The sequence below is a fragment of the Haliotis cracherodii genome, unplaced genomic scaffold, assembly GCF_022045235.1.
Source record: "Haliotis cracherodii isolate W230 unplaced genomic scaffold, xgHalCrac1.p SCAF_8, whole genome shotgun sequence".
Taxonomy (NCBI): Eukaryota; Metazoa; Mollusca; class Gastropoda; order Lepetellida; family Haliotidae; genus Haliotis; species Haliotis cracherodii.
In genome coordinates this window covers 51,416,988-51,437,709 of record NW_027266341.1, presented here as the reverse complement: position 1 = coordinate 51,437,709, position 20,722 = coordinate 51,416,988, and the positions used below count along the sequence as shown (strand labels likewise).

The following is a 20,722-nucleotide window of genomic DNA, read 5'->3' as shown; positions in this document are numbered from 1 at the left end:
TTGCAGCTATAAAAACGCCCAGTAATTGTGACAGGTCAGTAATCCTGCAGCTGAGCCGTGGCTGTTGACATTCAAAACCTTTACGAATCCTGACTGCATGAATTTTTCTTCAATGGCTTTCCACTTATTAAGTACTGGGAGCGACTCGACTCTTTACCACTTCGCTCCTATGGGGCGTTCCCAACACGCACCGTCTATCTGGGGACGTCTTCAACACCCCTCCGTCTCCAGGCCGCGTCAGCCTGAGTATATGCAACATCATGTCCCATAACAAAAACTAATTCCGACTGCTGAGGGAGGTATCCCCTTTTAATTATTAAGTTGCCCCTTGCGGCGTTCTCTACCCTGCCTTTGAACGCAGACCGGCGTTGATTAGGGTGATTATGAGATGAGAGGCTCTTCTCAATGCAAGCCACTGCATCAATGCTTGGTATATTGCATAATGACGTGACAGGCGCCTGGTAGGGCACTGGAGTATGCCAAGGCAAGTAATACGATAGTCGACTCTATCTCTTTGCCAAACCTTTGGCATTTTATTTGAAAGGTCAATTGCATTTTTATACGTTAAAATATTTCCAAGATTCAAGATTCTGATCACTACTGATGTTACGTTTAGCTCGTATGACAACAGTACACATCGATTTGAATAAGTTTAGATATTTCATCGTTATTTAACATCGTTAAAAATACATGCCAAAGTAGTCGAACTTTTAAATCATGGAACATTTTTAATTTGACAGTAATTTGACAGTAAAGATTTCACTTTTTAAACAGAAAATAAATGAAACGCTTTTTATGAAGATAACGGTTCTTTGCTTATGACGATTTTTTAGGACGTGTTTGACAATTTCAAAAATTGTGGACTAAACTGATTTGTTTTTAGTAGAAAAAGATGCAAGCAGTATCACAAACAGGCATGGTATGATTTATATGAAGTCAGAATTTGTAAGGTGAGTGTGAGTGAGTGAGTATGGTTTTACGCCGTTTAGCAATATTCCAGCAATAACACGGCGGGGGACGCCAGAAATGGGCTTCACACATTGTACCCATGTCGGGAATCGAACCCGGGTCTTCGGCGTGACGAGCGAACGCTTTAAATTGTAAGGACAACCTTTGGTAGCATCAACAGTATTACATTAAATGATTCCGTCATCTTAGCTAGATAATGTCAGTGTAGAGAAACAACGACACGGTTTCACCCAAGTGTTTCAGAGTGAGAATCTTTTATTTAGATACTATTAGCGTGTTAAATCCAATTCTATGTCTTTCGATCAGACCTTTATTCGCCACACGCGTATATTCGATGAAACCTTTTAGTTATTCGACTTTCAGACTGACGAACTTGAATGACTGACGCGCGAATACACCGCCAAGTATTGTATGGAATCCACTTTCCACATGTCGCATCACTTTTGCAGGACGTTGCTGCTATCAAAATTCCTCAGTAACATGTCATGTATGTGACATTATTATTGAGGTCTCTGTGTCAAGTCATTTTTATGTTACCTTATTAGTTGCGTTCCTGTGGGAAATCGCTTTCACATGAAATCACAAATAAAGATATTATGAAAAAATATCAAATCTCTACGCAATCACTATTAACGTTTATTTATGAAATCAATAAAGAATCAATAATGAAATAAATAGCAGAGTTACTACAATTATGGAATTAATTCTGAATGATATCCAAAGTATGCTACTCAACATTAGCAAAGGATCACACCTTTGACTAAAGACAACCTTTTGTCCTTAAAACATTAAACGGGGGCACAGGTGGCCAAGTCGTCTAAGGCGCCGCGAGTCGTTGTGCAGAGTTGCGTCCCTTGGGCACGCCAGAAACCTATGATTGTGGGTTCGAATCCCGGTTCGCCCCAATTATGTTTCTAGGTTTGTCAGCAACATACCCGTGCTCTTGGGTTTCACCGAAGTGGTAAACGTCTGAGACTTGCATCACTTCGGGCTTTCCTCCCACATTAAGCTGACACGCCCGTGATATAACTGGAATACTGTTAAAAGCGACGTTAAACCCAACTCACTCACTCACTCACTCACTCACTAAAACATTAAACATCAACGTCAGAGAATAACCAGTCACGATTATCTGCCTGAACAGATTCCATAAGGTGTAAAAGGCAAATTAGCGGTGAAAATAATTGAAATGGATCACTGAAAATCAGTGACACCAGGTGTTCCAGAGAAAACGGTAAGCATGTCCTGCCCTACCGGAAGAACCTACACTCACACGATTTGCGTAGAGCTAAGCTAAGGATAACAAAGAACAAAATCCAAGGAAGGAAGTCTTTTGTATTTGGAGCCTTATTCTTTTCTGACAGATTGATGCACAGACGAATTACTTCTTATGCATTGTAAACAGGCAACAAATCAATGTTTAGTGTCATATATCGCATTGCCACCTTTGAATTAAAACCGAAGCTACCTTTTTTCTCATGTCGAAAGATTGGTTTAATTTTAAGAGGTTGTTTATCGATTCATGTAATCATTTCCGAAGAATGCGTATGCGGCCAATCTTAAAAGAAAATAAAGAACATGATCTTCAACGTGAAGAAGTTGACCCCTATTACAGTTATAGCAATAATGGCGATCCCCTCTGCCGGAACTCCACATTGCGAGTCCAAGTCCTGGCATGGCCAATATTACGTGTCGATGTCTTTATTAACGCCCTTCCCGTGGAAACAGTCACTACCGTGGGAGAAGAGAAAGAACGCAATATTGAACGACTTGCAGGTCTGTAGAGGCGCGAGGAATATATATCATTGCAATCTAATTAGCCACTTTACAATCAGTCGGCCACAAGGCCAGATCTCTGCGAGCCAAACACTTCCCTCCAGCCGGACTGGTTCGTTCTGTAACAGTGCATTAGAAAGGTGCTTTCCTGGAATGTTTTTTTATCAGCGTTAACTGCGGTTTGGGTATATTTTTCCAGATAGCATCGCTGTGAAATTGCATTGTTCAATACGAGATAATGAGCTCTATTCAGCATCATACAAGAGTATTATCTGAAGCATGACGGGTAGGATTTAGTACCTTTGTCTCAGGGTTAGAGTTGGTTTGTTGAATAAAGGTTTATTGAAAATCAAAGGGCCAATCAAATAGAGCTCTCAAGATATAGAAACTAGAAATAAATATTAATCCACATAATACACATGCTACAATAGTATCTATGACATTGGGGATATTCCATGGTTTCTATGAGGTTAATGGCACTCGTTGTATTAAATAACTTTGATGACCTCAAGCTTTTCAATAAAGTTACTGCCTTCCGGTATTTTGCAATACCATTGATGACACCGGTGTTATCTTAACATTCAAAACGCTGGGTTTTAACAATTACTATAAGTGGTGAAAGCGTTCGCTAGTCAGAGCTAATTTCCGTGTTCGATTCCCACCATGTGTACTAATAGAGTTGCCGACGTGTTTGTGCTCTCTACTTGAACGACTTATCCATTCAGCCATTAGTTACTCACACTATCAATCTCTAAACCACTTGTCGACTTATCCACTTCTATCATTCATCACCATCTCTGTCACCCATCCCCTTATGCAGTATCTGACCAACACCCGATCACCAAGTCAGCTTTTCAGCTCATCCCCCAGTAAACCGCGCACCCAGCTATTAACTCCACAGTTCATTCATTTACCTTCCACCCAGTTGACAACCAATCAATCATGACCCACGCACTAAGCAGGTCTCTGAACCTCTCACAACACAATTAGCCACTCCCCCACTCCCCCACTCGCCCACCACCCACTACCCAGTCACCTAGTCCAGCCATCCCCTTGCCCACCACCCAGTCATCCAGTCCATTCATGCCCTTACCCACCACCCAGTCATCATGTCATCCAGTCATCCGGTCCATTCATCCCCTTGCCCACCATCCAGTCATCCGGTCCATTCATCCCCTTGCCCACCACCCACTACCCAGTCACCTAGTCCCGCCATCCCCTTGCCCACCACCCAGTCATCCAGTCATCCGGTCCATTCATCCCCTTGCCCACCACCCAGTCATCCAGTTCATTCATCCCCTTGCCCGACATCCAGTCATCCAGTCCACCCATCCCCTTGCCCACCATCCAATCAACCAGGCATCCAGTCATCCGGTCCATTCATCCCCTTGACCACCATCCAGTCATCCAGTCCATTCATGCCCTTGCCCACCATCCAATCAACCAGGCATCCAGTCATCCGGTCCATTCATCCCCTTGCCCACCACCCAGTCATCCAGTCCATTCATGCCCTTGCCCACCACCCAGTCATCATGTCATCCAGTCATCCGGTCCATTCATCCCCTTGCCCACCATCCAGTCATACAGTCATCCAGTCCATTCATCCCCTTGCCCACCATCCAGTCATCCAGTCCACCGATCCAATCACTTACCCTCCACACACCCACTTATCTACCGCGTATACTGTTCCAGGTCCAGGGTACTGGGGACTCCTGAACATCGACTGGACTCTGTGTAATAAAGGCAGGAATCAATCTCCTATCAACATTGACCCGAAGACCTTGCTGTTTGACCCCAGCCTCGGACCAATAGTCATAGAAGGAGACCGGGTAAGTAATAAGAACATCGGCACGATTCCCCGTGTCTTATTAAGCATGCCACCTCAAGTCACGTAGTTTCGTTCAGATTAATTTGGTCTGCAGTAGCGCAAAAATTATACACGCTGTGATATTTGCTGTACTTTTGTGCATACAAGATACGTTCCAATATAGTTTTGTTCCAGCCACCGCATCAGACGCCGAGTCTGCATGGTTTTCATCTTTATGTAATTAAGACAACTTCCCTAGCAAAGTCCTTGTTTAATATAAGAAGAATAAACCCTGAAGCGTGTTTCTTGTATTTCATCATGTTTTATCGGCATTCGAATTGATTTCCTACAGACACTGAGCTGGTGTTATAAGCGCACGTGCGATTCTTGAAACCAAATCTTGATAACAGCACTGGGTGGGGATCGCTATATTTGATCAGAAGTTTGTAATACAGCCAGTGGGATATGTATGGCTGAACAGAACTCTCCAGTACAGGGTCAGAGAGACATATAATTGTACAGAACTCTCCAGTACAGGGTCAGAGAGACATTTAATCGTACATAACTCTCCAGTACAGGGTCAGAGGAACATATAATTGTACAAAACTCTCAAGTACAGGGTCAGAGAGACATTTAATTGTACAGAACTCTCCAGTACAGGGTCAGAGAGACATATAATTGTACAAAGCTCTCAAGTACAGGGTCAGAGAGACATCTAATTGTAGAGACCTCTCCAGTACAGGATCAGAGAGACATAGCTGTTCAGTACTCTCAAGTGCAGGGTCAGAGAGACATCTAATTGTAGAGACCTCTCCGGTACAGGATCAGAGAGACATAGCTGTTCAGTACTCTCAAGTACAGGGTCAGAGAGACATCTAATTGTAGAGACCTCTCCAGTACAGGATCAGAGAGACATAGCTGTTCAGTACTCTCAAGTACAGGGTCAGAGAGACATCTAATTGTAGAGACCTCTCCAGTACAGGATCAGAGAGACATAGCTGTTCAGTACTCTGAAGCACTGTCAAGAGTGACAGACACCTGAACAGAACTTGTCAGGGAGTTATCTATTGCTGAACAGAACACTGAAGTACGTTGTCACCGTGACACACATACGCTTCCACAGAAATCCCTTGTCCGTGATGAGAGAAACACATACAATTTAACAGAACTGTGAACTACAGGGTCATGATCAAGGAGATATATATAGCTGAACATAACTCGGAGGCACAGTGTCAGAGTGACACATGCATGTGTACAGATCTCTCTAGTGCAGGGTCAGCGAGACGCATAAAGTTGTACATATCTCTCTAGTGCAGGGTCAGCGAGACGCATAAAGTTGTACAGATCTCTCTAGTGCAGGGTCAGCGAGACGCATAAAGTTGTACATATCTCTCTAGTGCAGGGTCAGCGAGACGCATAAAGTTGTACATATCTCTCTAGTGCAGGGTAAGCGAGACGCATAAAGTTGTACAGATCTCTCTAGTGCAGGATCAGCGAGACGCATAAAGTTGTACAGATCTCTCTAGTGCAGGGTCAGAGAGACGCATAAAGTTGTACAGACCTCTCTAGTGCAGGGTCGGAGAGACGCATAAAGTTGTACAGATCTCTCTAGTGCAGGGTCGGAGAGACGCATAAAGATGTACAGACCTCTCTAGTGCAGGGTCGGAGAGACGCATAAAGTTGTACAGATCTCTCTAGTGCAGGGTCAGCGAGACGCATAAAGTTGTACAGATCTCTCTAGTGCAGGGTAGGAGAGACGCATAAAGTTGTACAGATCTCTCTAGTGCAGGGTCAGAGAGACGCATAAAATTGTACAGATCTCTCAGGTACAGGGTCAGAGAGACGCATAAAGTTGTACAGATCTCTCTAGTGCAGGGTCAGAGAGACGCATAAAGTTGTACAGATCTCTCAGGTACAGGGTCAGAGAGACGCATAAAGTTGTACAGATCTCTCTAGTGCAGGGTCAGAGAGACGCATAAAGTTGTACAGATCTCTCAGGTACAGGGTCAGAGAGACGCATAAAGTTGTACAGATCTCTCTAGTGCAGGGTCAGAGAGACGCATAAAGTTGTACAGATCTCTCAGGTACAGGGTAGGAGAGACGCATAAAGTTGTACAGATCTCTCTAGTGCAGGGTCAGAGAGACGCATAAAGTTGTACAGATCTCTCAGGTACAGGGTCAGAGACGCATAAACTTGAACAGGGGCCGGGAGACATATAAGTGAAGCAGTAGTCTGTACACGGTAGGCGGAATTGTCAATGATTGATTATGATCTTCAATGCAGAGTGAGTGGAGACGTATGGGCGAACAACGTCTCAATGCAGGTTTGAGTGTGGAATGTATGGTTGACCACAACTCCCGTGTAGATTGAAAAGTGTTCGGTTTCAGTTAATGGAAACGTTATGTCACACAGAAACATTGAAAGAAAACCGCAAAGAAATCCACTTAAGAAACGTGTAACAAAAATTGGAGCCGAGATTGCCTGATTCCCAAGAGAAATGAATAACAATTACCAATGACAAAATGACAAATACCGTGACAGTATCTTTAAAAAATATTCCCCCCGACATATCCAATCGTATCCCCAGGGGCGGCATTAGAAGGCTCTAAGACAATGCTTGATGCAGACGTTGTGAACAGGGATGGGAAATCAACTTCTTAAACGTTTTCTTCATCTGTGGAGGCTTTGGGTTAGAAAGTTAGAGGCATGTTCATCTATTCTTTGAAACAATACAAGCAATCAAATTAATCTGCGTATTTCTCAGTAAAACATGAGAATCGTAATTCTTAATGGATACACGCTGAAGACGCGGGTTCGATTCCCAACATTGGTACAATATGTGAAGCCCATTTCTGGTGTACCCCCCCCCCCCGTGATATTGCTGGAATATTGCTAAAAGCGGCGTACAACCATACTCACTCACTCACTCTTAATGGATACGTGTCTTGGGGATAGTCTCATACATATTGCATCTTCCCTGGGATCCAGGGATGCGGATGGGGAGTAAGTTGGCGTGAGGAGGAGGGTAAGGGTAGCATGCGGTTCACGACTCGCCCCACCGCTCTGGGACTGCTTTTAGGGACGTTATGTAGGCCGGGCCGCTATATAATAAAGGGGCGTTCTGAAGCAGGGGTGTATGAGAGACGCTTCAAAGGGCAAGAGTTCTTTTTAATGGATATTTATATATTCAGTTCCAATCGAGAAATACATGGTCCATGTCTAACTATCTTAATGTCTATCTTGTAAACACCCTAGTCCCATCATAATAGAGCTTATCCTCTCTCATCAACATTCGAAGCATACCCTTTCAACCACCTCCCCAGTCCAACCTACCCTCCAGCTGCCTTCCCATTCTTTCAGTCCCCTCTCCTGTCCCCCACCCTCCCGCTACCTTCCCCTTCTTTCAACCATCTCCCCAGTCCCCGATCCTCCCTCTACCTTCCCCTTCTTTCAGTCCCCTCCCCAGTCCCCCCTACCCTCCACCTACCTTGCCCTTCTTTCAGTCCCCTCCCCTGTCCCCTACCCTCCCGCTACCTTCCCCTTCTTTCAACCATCTCCCCAGTTCCCGATCCTCCCTCTACCTTCCCCTTCTTTCAGTCCCCTCCCCTGTCCCCTACCCTCCACCTACCTTCCCCTTCTTTCAGTCCCCTCCCCAGTCCCCCCTACCCTCCAGCTACCTTCCCCTTCTTTCAGTCCCCTCTCCTGTCCCCCACCCTCCCGCTACCTTCCCCTTCTTTCAACCATCTCCCCAGTCCCCCACCCTCCCGCTACCTTCCCCTTCTTTCAGTCCCCTCCCCAGTCCCCCCTACCCTCCAGCTACCTTCCCCTTCTTTCAGTCCCCTCCCCTGTCCCCTACCCTCCAGCTACCTTCCCCTTCTTTCAGTCCCCTCCCCTGTCCCCTACCCTCCAGCTACCTTCCCCTTCTTTCAGTCCCCTCCCCTGTCCCCTACCCTCCAGCTACCTTCCCCTTCTTTCAGTCCCCTCCCCTGTCCCCTACCCTCCAGCTATCATCCCCTTCTATCAGTCCCCTCCCCTGTCCCCCTACCCTTGAACTACGTTCCCCTTCTTTCAGTCCCCTCCCATGTCTTCTACCCTCGAGCTACGTTCCCCTTCTTTCAGTCCCCTCCCCTGTCCCCTACCCTCCAGCTACCTTCCCCTTCTTTCAGTCCCCTCCACTGTCCCCCCCCCCCCCCCCCCCCCCCCCCCCGCACCATACATGATTGGAATACCTATTTCTGCTGCTGCCGTCACGTCTCACATCAGAGGTGGAATGTGCAGCACTAACTAGGAACAGGCCGACGGGATCGAGAAGATTGGTCTCGGGTTGAAATAAGTATACATGTTCCAGTTCTGATGTTTACTCTAACCAGGCACCCTGAGTGATTTCATTAAAGTTTCATGTGACAACTCACGGAGACCGCTGACCCAAACACGGCACCGAACATTTCAATCGGACAAACCTTGTTCCCCCGATCTATATGCTTTAGCTATCCCGCCATCTTGTCATTACTGTAATTGCTTCACATTCAATTGACCATGACCGAGATAACATTTGTTGGTATCATGTGCCGCGAGTCATCGTCATCCCAACAGATTCAGAAGCAGCAGCTTAAGGCAGGCGACATCATAATAATGTAACGGTAACCTAAACACGCCGAAATCATGATTGCGTTATGTGTGTAATATATATGCACAGTTTATATGAATGAGTTTGAGCGTCAACAAGCCTTTGCGGTCATTACTGTGAAAACCAACATCACCAGAAACAAAGCTGGTTTTTTCTCAGTTGCAGGTTTAAAGCTTTGAAACTCAATTTAAAATCTCAAATGACCCCATACCTCTGACTTCTAAAAACATACCTGCTCAAGGGACGTATCAAACTTTACCTGTCAGCCCCCGACCTTTAAGTAAGAAGTTAGGCGCCATATAAATCCATTGTTATCCTCTACAGTGGTAGGATCACGAGAGGCCTGGTCGATTAGGGCGCCTTCCACAATTCGCTTTCAAGATAAGCATCCCTTAGGCGTAGGACAAACCTCGGATCGTGGGTTCGAATCCCTGTTCGGTCTGATCATGTTTCTAGGGACCATACACGTGCTCGTGGATTTTCTCAACATGGTACATATTCAAGATCTCTAGAATGTTGAGCTTTCCTAACAACTCAAACTGAAATACTGTTCAAAGCAGCGTTTTCCACTCACTGTAATAATAATGAAAGATTAAACACTTAGATAGATGCATTACGACTGGGCCGCCTCCGTGGTCTAATGGTAGAGCGTCCGCCCGGAGAGCGGAAGCTCCGGGTTTGATCCCCGACCGCGTCATATCAAAAGGCGTTAAAAGATGGTACTTGTTGTTACCCTGTCTGGCGCTCGGCATTAAGGGGCTAAAACAAGGACTGGTCGGCTCAGAGTCAGTATACGGTATCTGAGTGGGGTATTCATGTTAAACTGCAGCATGGTATCTCAGTGAGTTAGCACTGTAAATCGGCATCCGTCCGGACTAGTACAAGCAGCCACACACACACACGTGCATGCACGTCACTATATAAGTGCAATAACCTTGGACGCGACGTTAAACCTCAACTCACCATTACGACTGAAAATCTTCTCCAAAAAAACTGTACAACTTGGAAATGAATGTTTTACTTGTATGCTTTGATTCAGTTATATGCCTGATCTCCTCACCAACACTTTCCCTACTGCGTGACACTTTTATACAGTCATACAGCGTCACCATAGTACTAAATCGGTAGTCATGAAACAAACAGTATTTCGTCCGCGATGGTTTTATCGTTTGAGTGAAAGAAATGTCGTTCTTTTATGGGATAAACGGCGAGCGAAAGCCCATGTAAAACAGGCCAACGACTTTAAGATCCATCTTCTTTTACAATCAAACACTGTATTTTTTCCTGACGGCGATTTTGTCATGAAAAATCCCGTCTAGATTCACGGATGAGTTATCGCCCTTGCTCGGCACCTTACTAAGGCTCGTTCATCAACGAAGTCTTTAGTTAAGCATTTGAAAATGTAGATTGGCCAATGACATCAGACGAGCTTAATAAAACATTGATGTTGCATCTTAGCTTGCGTGCCGCATGCGAGTCTAGAAGCAATACTTCCCGAGTCTCGCTCATTCTCGTGGATGAAGAGAGGCTCCAACGAGAATTAGACACTCCTAGTCTAACGCTCATCGCTCAGGTTTAGGTGACAAAAACAGTTTTTTAAAAAGGTAACTGCGCGTTGAGGTTTCCCGTGTGTATTTGTAGTCTATAGCTTCTCAATCCCTACGCCCATTAGGTGTGATATATTTTACTTGGAAAGAAGTGTCTAAAAGCAAAAACTAATGTGATTAACTTGTGTTACTTTGAAGAAATGTGTATGGGTTAGAGCAACTTTAACATGTACATGGCCACTGCACGGCCCGCGACGTACGGCAACGCAAGGTCTATGTGGAAAACCTTTGATCTGCAGACTCTCCCTCCGGTTGACAAAAGGAGCTTGGCCTTGTAATGCATTTTCAAGCTCAATTACATATCAAAAGGGACTATAGGTAGAGGTTTGTATTTAACTATTAGTGTATGATCTAGTCTGTGGTCACAGTCCGTTATGATTAGAGAAGTCGTTATCAAACCAGCGTCTTGCTTATGGTCAGGTGAAATGGCTTTTAATGTTGCGTTAAGACTTTTGCACATATAGGGACGTGCATGCACGTGTGTGTGTAGCTGATTGTACTAGTCCGTGCTAATGCCGGTTTTATAGTGCTAGCCCACTTTTGGATCGAACCATCGACCTTCCGATCTCCTGGCAAACGCTTTATCTACCAGACATCGGGAGCGGTTTCAATATACCCACAAAAGTATTTAAGCCATGATGTGTAAATGTATATGCATATGTTAGTCAGAGTTAGATTTCAATCTTAAAATTACACACGATGAGGGATTCTTTGGATGCATATAACGTACGCTGAATCCTCGTTCATTCAACTGTATTAATTCGACATTTCATTAAAGAAGATGCAACCTTTTAGCTCAGACAGCAACCAGACCAACACTCTAGTCAACGCGAACTCGAGCTCTGTGACTCGAAATATCGTTTAACATGATGTAAGCTCTTTCCTCTCTGGTATCCTTATCCAAAATATGGTCTACTTTAACTTGATAAATCGTTTAAGACGACGTAAGCTTTTTTCTCTCTGGTATCCTTATCCAAAATATGGTCTACTTTTACTTGATAAATCGTTTAAGACGACGTAAGCTTTTTTCTCTCTGGTATCCTTATCCAAAATATGGTCTACTTTAACTTGATAAATCGTTTAAGACGATGTAAGCTTTTTCCTCTCTAGTATCCTTATCCAAAATATGGTCTACTTTTACTTGATAAATCGTTTAAGACGACGTAAGCTTTTTTCTCTCTGGTATCCTTATCCAAAATATGGTCTACTTTTACTTGATAAATCGTTTAAGACGATGTAAGCTTTTTTCTCTCTGGTATCCTTATCCAAAATATGGTCTACTTTAACTTGATAAATCGTTTAAGACGATGTAAGCTTTTTTCTCTCTAGTATCCTTATTCAAAATATGGTCTACTTTTACTTGATAAATCGTTTAAGACGATGTAAGCTTTTTCCTCTCTGGTATCCTTATTCAAAATATGGTCTACTTTAACTTGATAAATCGTTTAAGACGACGTAAGGTTTTGACCTGACTGGTATACTTAACAAAAATATGGTTTTCTTCAACTTAATAAATTCTTTATGACGATGTAAGCTTTTTGCCTGCTGGTATCCTTATCCAAAATATGGTCTACTTCAACTTAATAAATTGTTTAAGGTGATGTAAGGTTTTTGCCTCGCTGGTATCCTTATCATAAATATGGTCTACCTTATCTCTAACTCTATAACTGGTAATATCGTTTAAGACGATATAAGTTCTTGGCATCAGTAGTATCCTTACCAAAACTATGGTCTAAACTTGATATATGGTGTAGAATGATGTAACTTGTTGGCCTCGTTGGTATCCTTTCAGGGTTTACGTTAACTCGAAATATCGTTTAAGACGATTTGATATTTTGGCCCAGACGAAATCCCTATCAACGTACACCATGGTCTTATATGACATGACTCGGTCTACGGATACCAGACAAAACGGACAACCGATGGTCGAGAGGTCTTCCAGTTAAAGGTGTGTGTGAGTTTAGTTTAACGCGGCTTTTAACAGTATTCCAGTTATATCACGGCGTGTCAGGTTAATGTGGGAGGAAAGCCCGAAGTGATGCAGGTCTCAGACGTTCACCACTTCGGTGAAACCCACGAGCACGGGTATGGTGCTGACAAACTTAGAAACATAATCGGGGCGAACTGGGATTCGAACCCACAATCATAGGTTTCTGGCGTGCCCAAGGGACGCAACTCTGCACAGCGAATCGCGGCGCCTTGGACAACTGGGCCACCCGTGCCCCCTCCAGTTAAAGGAGATTTACTGTGTATGGTATTGGTGGGGACACAAAGCAGCCAATAAAGAAGTTGTTATCTGTAAAGCCTTCATGCCTTCATGTTCTTCCAACTTCTAAATGTCTTTCAAAGACTTTATGGCATTATGAACAGTCTACAGCTATTGCGATTTGAAGACGATAGCAAACAAGACGGTGATCACCCGTAGCGTCACTGAACCTTCAATGACTTATGCATTGTAGCGTTCCTAGTTCCCTCTATATTCCGTGTGAGGTGCACCTACTCCCACGACATCGATCTTATACTGTGTAGGCGGTAACCGAACGCCTGAGAGAGCCGGCACCGCCTGGGACGACGGGACTGTACCGGTTTACATCGTATCGGTAGTCAAGGGTAAAGTTTGTTTGCTTGTTTTTTTAACGCCGCACTCAGCAATATTCCATCTATTTGACGGCGATACTGTAAATAATCGAGTCTGAACCAGACAATCCAGTGATTGACTTGATGAGCATCGATCAACGTAGTTTGTATACGATGACATGCATCAACAAAGTCAGCGAGCCTGACCACCCGATCCCATTAGTCGCCTCATACGACAAGCATAGTCGTCTTTTACGGCAAGCATGGGTTGCTGAAGACCAGTTCTAACCCGGGTCTTCACGGGTCATCGATAAAGACCATGTGACACCTGGAGAGCAAGTTATTTGGATGTCGCCGCTTGGATGAAACTTACAACAATCAAGGTCTTAGTAAAGCTTTCAAAAAGTTGTATGGTAAACATGTTGAGGACATTACCAAATTTGACGCATGCAAAAATGATGTCCGATGCAGTTCTCTACTTTGACTTGTACCATCTGTTCCCGTGTTTTTTCAAAGGGAACAATTGACTTGAATTTGCATGTGTTTGCGATGAATCCATCGTTGGGGCAGGATACGCTCACCTGAACACCTGAACATCGTACAGTCGACTCTGTTTTTGGCAGAGATTTCTTAGCAATATTCCAGCAATATCACGGCGGGGTACACCAGAAATAGGCTTCACACATTGTACCCATATCGGGAATCGAACTTGGGTCTTTGGCGTGACGAGCGAACGCTTTAACCACTTGGCTACCCGACCGCCCCATTTTCTTATGAACATGGAAAGGGATTTGTCGCTTGTATTTAGACATTTACCACTTTGGTGAAGCCCATGGGAGCGGTATGATACTGAAAACTGCACAGTGAGTTATCGCAACTTGAGCACACTTTCATCTTTGGTTCGGGGCGGTTGGGAAGCCTTGTGGTTAAAGCGTTCGCTCGTCACGCCGAAGACCCGGGTTCGATTCCCGACATGGGTACTATGTGTGAAGCACCATTCAGGTGTTCATCAGTTTCACCAAACTGCTCACTCCACCATCGTCAGTTATAACATCCATCACATCGTTGTATCATTCTTCGCTCACACAGTGTGTTCAGTCCAACCCTTCAAACAATCCTCTGACGAGTGGACGCACTGAGCTATGATGTCCCCTCACCCGAACAAGTCGAGCTAGTCCTGCACGCATCATGAGTCCTCTTCAAACAGTAATTAAAACTTAATACTCCTGTAACTGATCAGGACGAGTCACTTTCAGTATCATTGTGTGTAGAATACGAGGATGCAACAAGAGAAAGGAGTATCATCATTTGCATCAGTTTCCCATACATCAGCCATCTCAGCTGTGTCTCCATCACTTCGCTTCCCTTTACCTCAATAATTCATTTGTTGTAAAAAGTTGACAAAAAAAAGTTTTGTCGAGGGTTATTCAGTATTAACCGTTTCTTTCGTAGTCATATTTCACGAAGCCATGTCGTCCAGGTTGTTGCGTGCAGAAACCATTAGATGGGATATTTCTTTCTCCCAAGTGACCGTCGACATTCACTTCCTCCGTAACCAATGAATATTCAAATTAGTAAACTAATTCTTCAGCGCCCCCAGCCATTATATTCTTCAGTCATCAAACCAATCCTTTGATGAGCTATCAGGACTACAAACAACTTATTATTTATTTAGTAACACGTCCTCGTGGAAAATTTTGAAATTGTTCATACGAGCTACATAGAAAAATTCAAAATGATTTGAAGTTTCCAAGTGAAGTTTTTTCAACCTGGAGTAATTTAATTTAAAAAGTTGTTTTCATTGGAAGGTTTATGACTGGGTTTTAATAACGTCTAGCAAATCTGGTTCCGCTTCAATACACAAAGGACAAGGCTGATTTGTAAACATGGTGTTTTCTAATTGAAGTGTATGAAGACAGTAACATCGGACCCGTGAAGATTCCGGGGTAGAATAGGTCTTCAGCAACCCATGCTTTTTACGACAAGCATGGGTTGCTGAAGACCTATTCTACCCCGAGATTATGCTTGTCGTAAAAGGCAACTAACGGGATCGGGTGGTCAGGCTCGCTGACTTGGTTGATGCATGTCATCGATCCCAATTGCGTGGATCGATGCTCATGATATCAATCACTGGATCGTCTGGTCCAGACTCGATTATTTACAGATCGCCGTCATATAGCTGGAATATTGCTGAGTGCGGCGTTAAACAACAAACCAACCAACCAACAGTAATATCGTCGCCGTCTTTGTGTATCCTGAAGATGAAAAAAATATGATTTCACTAGATATTACAGAAGAACAGTGCTTTAGCATAACGGTTAAAACAGATCAATTTTGCGTCCGTTATAGTAACTGTCCGATAGTATAACGAAACCTTTACTCAAAATACCATTTTGTTTAATATTGTTAACCATTATCAATACGATACTTTCTAGTGCTATCATTAGTATTATTACATCAACGTTAAAATAATAAACCGCCAGTTAATCCAGTATGATAATAAAGTTCTACAACATTCAATCCATCAAATACCAACGTCATAACACAAGCTTAGCCGAAATTCAAAACTACAGTAAAATACGGTATAAACGAACTCAAAGGGACCACTAATTTTGCTTAAGAATTGACCTTCACTTTGTGTGAGTCCATTGGAGTATGAACCTTCATAGAGTGAGGGCCAAACTGTATGAACGTCGGAGATGGTAACATCTCAATTGCAATTTTTCGTTTGTTCATTAGGATGGGCCGTAGCGAGGAAATTCGTGAACAATCATGCAGTCAAGCTCTCTTACGTTTCTCAGTGTTTACTGAAATGCTGAGACCAAGATTAAAGGTTCTAAATGATCAGAAATAATGCTTATGTATGTTTTCGTGCTAGGGAATTCCCAGGGGTTTCCCCAGGAATGTGGAAGTAGTCCGTCAGTGTTTACGTCATTTCAAGAACACGGTCTCGTGAAAAACGTATGAACGTCAAATTGTGTCGTTCATAAACTAATGAACGTCAGTTTCGCGGTCATGTGACCGACTTCTCGTCCAATGGAAAAGCCGTATTTCGCGTAAACGTCAAATCAAAAAAATATTTCATTATAACCGAAGTTCGTTATAAGTATATACCGCATATGTACAGCAAATGGCAAATACGTTTGTTATATCCATCAGTTCGTTAAAAGCGTGTTAGTTATAAACGTAGTTACTTCATGCAGGGCCTCGAAAATCAATACGTATTCAAACTTCTTGAAATAAACCAACGGATGAAAATTTAAGTAACCGTCCACATGAACACATCAATATTGAAGAATTGGTATTCTTTAATGTTGACAAACGAAAATGACACATCATGCTGCTATGTGCTGTAACTATTTCATCCCGGTATTTTCGTTGAATTTGCAAATGTTTATAGGAACCGTAGAGTGTCAGACCGTTGGAGCTGAATTTCTGGAATCTAAGGTAACCATGGCAACAAAGCCAGAACCTAGCTATGGGATTCAATTCAATACATAATACATTGCCTGTGTCTTAGTATTCGGTTCCCTGGAACAAAAGAGGACATTCTCTCCACCGAGGCACCACTTGCAATCGTTTATGCGAAAAGTCTTTGCCGTTGTTTTAACGTTGTAGTTAAACCATTATGCAAGACTGCAGCCATGCTCTTGTGTAGACACGACGCTTATTACAAAACGCCCACTCATGGAGAAACGAGTGAATTGTTTTATGAATCAATTCAACCCTTTGGTATGTAGAAGAATTATTCACTAACGTCATCAATGAGATTTGGATTTGTGTTCTCAACAAATAAATCCTAAACCATTCGACAGGCAGTTTGAGTAGTCCCAATCGTACAAAACTGTAATTTATGTGTGGACTCTATCGGTACTACTAACACCACCTCACGGTATCATGGAGGGACGCAACGGTTAGACCTGTCCGCAGGGAGAGGTGACGGCCATAACTTCAAACAGTGTGGCAGTTCTATAAGCCTATACATTTGTTCTGATTTCCCCGGTGGGCGAGTTAACACGCCCAGGCCTGTAGGGCGACAGCTCAGGATATACTACAAGCTGTATGTTATTCGGAATAAAAACCTTGAAAACAAACACCTTATAATAATTGATCAGACAAGGGGGATTTGACTTGTAGATGCGTTTCTCTACCAGTTAACAGCATCAGCCTCGGGTCGAAATCCCCTCGTTCTTCGGCCCATGCCGTTCATATCACTTTGTGTCGGTGGATTGATCCATTTTCAGACTTTGTATTTGATGTGTTGCGTAAGTATTGATGCGATCACCAAGGAGATGATGACTTACGTATTGTGCTCCAATATGCTGCAAGATATTAAAATCTGAAAGTTAATTAAAGAAGAAAACGAACCTGTTGCGCATTTTTGTTTCACATTTACATTTTCGACCACGAGAGCCTTTGGTTCGATTTGTTCCCGTAGCTGTTGTCGTAAGCCATCGGCTATTTTATGTTCTTGGTTGAAAAACGGCAATGAAGTTATGCAACTCCACTTTCAGCTAAACTAGGTATATTGTCGCATGCTAGATGCTGTTATGGTAATGTTAACAATTGTCTTAAAAGGTGGTAAAAGAACTGAGCGTGTTACAAGAGACGACAAAATTGATCCTTGTTATGAGTGCAACAACACTCCGTAATATCATTCAAATGTATTTGAAGCGGTGATAAACGCACTCACCACATATGTATCCATATGTTCTGACGTGGATCTGTATCACTTTACTTTCCCCGTGCCATGATAAATCTAGTGATATTGTTAAGAGGAGCGATAAACTCACACAAACCGAAGATTCGGGTTCGATTCCCCACATTTGTAAACTGATTGAAGTCCGATTATAGAGCCATCCGCCGTGATGCGGCTGGAGTAATTCTAAAGCGACGTTACACTCCCCCCCTCACAGACACGTCTACAACTGTGGTTGCACAGGGCCCTGTGGGTCCAGGTCATAAATCAGTGAAATTAAGCAACGTTGGTGGCGGAGAGTCCTTGGATGGGTGACCGTGTTCGACTTGACTGTATTAAACTTCCAGCGGCTCACAGAAAGCTTGGATTGTATACTCCGCAGGGAGCCGAGAATACAAAAAGAGTGCACACTGATCCAAGGACCGGGTTAATATTAATATAGTGCCATGAGCATTCAATTGGTGAATGGAATTTGGCGCATTATATATGGATTATAATTATTTTTTACAGATTATAATTTTAAAAAAGGCCCCTGCCCCCTTTACACGCAGCCCAAACAGCGAATGGGACTTCTCCCAGGAAGCGCTGCCTATTCGAACCCACCGAGAACCTTTCTGAGTATGTGAAGACTCCCCTAAACTGCAGCCTTCTGCATTATCCAGATTGTCAGAAGGGCTGTATTCCTGGTAGCATACCCGGGTACTCTCCCAATGTCAGTCAATAGATTGGGATGTACCAAACCGAGAACAATGGGGAGTCGGACAACTTGGTACTTGGGATGCAAGCGTGACATTTCGAAAGCGAGATCCGCTTATTTGCCATGTTTTTCCTGAATCTTGTCAATCGCATTAGTGTCAAAAGGGACAGAAAATTCAATGATATAAATGATTTCATTGGATTTATCAAAAAGAACAAGATCAGGTTTGTTAGCCTGGATACGTCTGAGGCTGCATATTCCAAAGATTTTTGTATTTATCATGTAAAGGAGAGTAAGAGGTGATGGGGATCTGTGCTGAGGAGATCCAGGATGATAACCTTCATCTTTGCAAAGCAAAGAGCTTAAAGGATTTAGTGACAAATAGAAAAGCAAAGGACTGAAATAATAGCCCCGAAATATTACTCTTCTGATAGAAATAGGTTCCACCATCTGCCCCTGCGAATACATCTCAATTTGAGTTGACCAGCAGTTCATTAAAAACTTGAATAAAACAAGTAGTTGCTCGGGGTGGTCAATACATTCCAGTGACTTCAAAATCAATTCGAGAGGTACAGAATCATACGCTTTTCTACAGTCTATCGAACACATTGAGAACTTACGGTGGTAAGATTTAGCCTCTTCAACGATCATTTTCTTAACTATCAGTTTATCCTTACAACCCCAATATATCTTTCTGTCTCCTTTCTGCTCCATGTAAAAAATGTCATTGAAGCGCAGTATGATGACACAAGATCTGTAAGACACCCTGTTAATATTTTGTACTGTGTATTCAGACAATTAACAGGGCGGACGTTTTTCAGTCGATTTACCTTTCTTTGGGAAAAGTATTGCACAACCAAGGCGGAACATCCCCTGTATCCCAAAGAGAATTTAAACATTGAAGTAATGGTGTTTGGAAAAAAGGGAACAGTTTCCAATACCGGTTTCGAATATCAACTGGCCCTGGCGCCGTATGAGATTTGGACTTGTTAATTACATTTTTCAGGCAATCGGATGTAATGACACACAACAATGTTTTATCATCAATGCGATTGGTTACATTTAACTGCCTGTAAAACTGATTTTCACTAGAGTTGAACAGTTTATTTTGGTTTATAAACTTATTTTTCGTGTCCCACTTTCTTTTTCTTTAACCTTTAACTTTGCCTTCAGAAAATCGGGAATTTGATTTAGAATTTTCTCATTTGTCTTTCTTTTGTCTTATTTTGTTTTTACTTTTTCCAAATTGATATTTTTCGTTTTGACATTGATTGTCCTGATGAACTTAATTTCAAGCAATGTTCTTCCCATGATATATCTTGCCTTGTTTCATTTAGTTTTATTTGGAACCGCTTATTCTTTTGCTGATTTTGTTTATTACCCTTTTGTGGTTCATTGTCTGTGTAAACTGGAGGGGGCTCCTCCAGTGTTCGAGCAACAGCATACACGCAACAGTTAATGTCACGCAAAGACCAGTGAGTGACTGAAATAATGTCATTCAAGTTGATTCTGTGGATATGATTACTACAATTATTATTATTATTATCATCATCATCATCATTATTATTATTATCATAATTATGATTTACAACAGATACATGGCCATCTACAAAACAACGGCCACGACATCACACTGAAGGTTGCCAACAACTCGCCCAAGGTGAACGTGACGGAGGGCCCGCTGTCCTACAAGTATGTGGTCCAGCAGATCAGGATACACTTCCACACCGAGGATGACCTGGGGTCAGAACACACAATCGATGGCAAATCCTTTCCAGCTGAGGTAAGTCCAGCTATATAACTAGAAAGCAATGTTTAAGACTTCTTTATTGTTTTGACGATATTTAACTGCCTCCGGTGATTCTTGTATTGGAAAGTACTGACAGATTATGGACATCAGAGGATATCCGGCTATGGGTATCCCGCACATGGCTTGTGGGAATTCTTAAGGCACGTGATGGG

General features: G+C 43.0%; 1 protein-coding gene across 1 annotated transcript in view; it reads left to right on the top strand.

The window, feature by feature from the left end:
* Window positions 1–20,722, top strand: part of LOC139450041 (carbonic anhydrase-related protein 10-like) — a 129,654-nt gene that overhangs the window by 92,462 nt on the left and 16,470 nt on the right. The window contains exons 3-4 of the mRNA XM_071231673.1: window positions 4,438–4,574; window positions 20,355–20,543. Of these exons, the coding sequence (XP_071087774.1) occupies window positions 4,438–4,574; window positions 20,355–20,543 (326 nt within the window). The remainder of the gene's footprint in view (window positions 1–4,437; window positions 4,575–20,354; window positions 20,544–20,722) is intronic.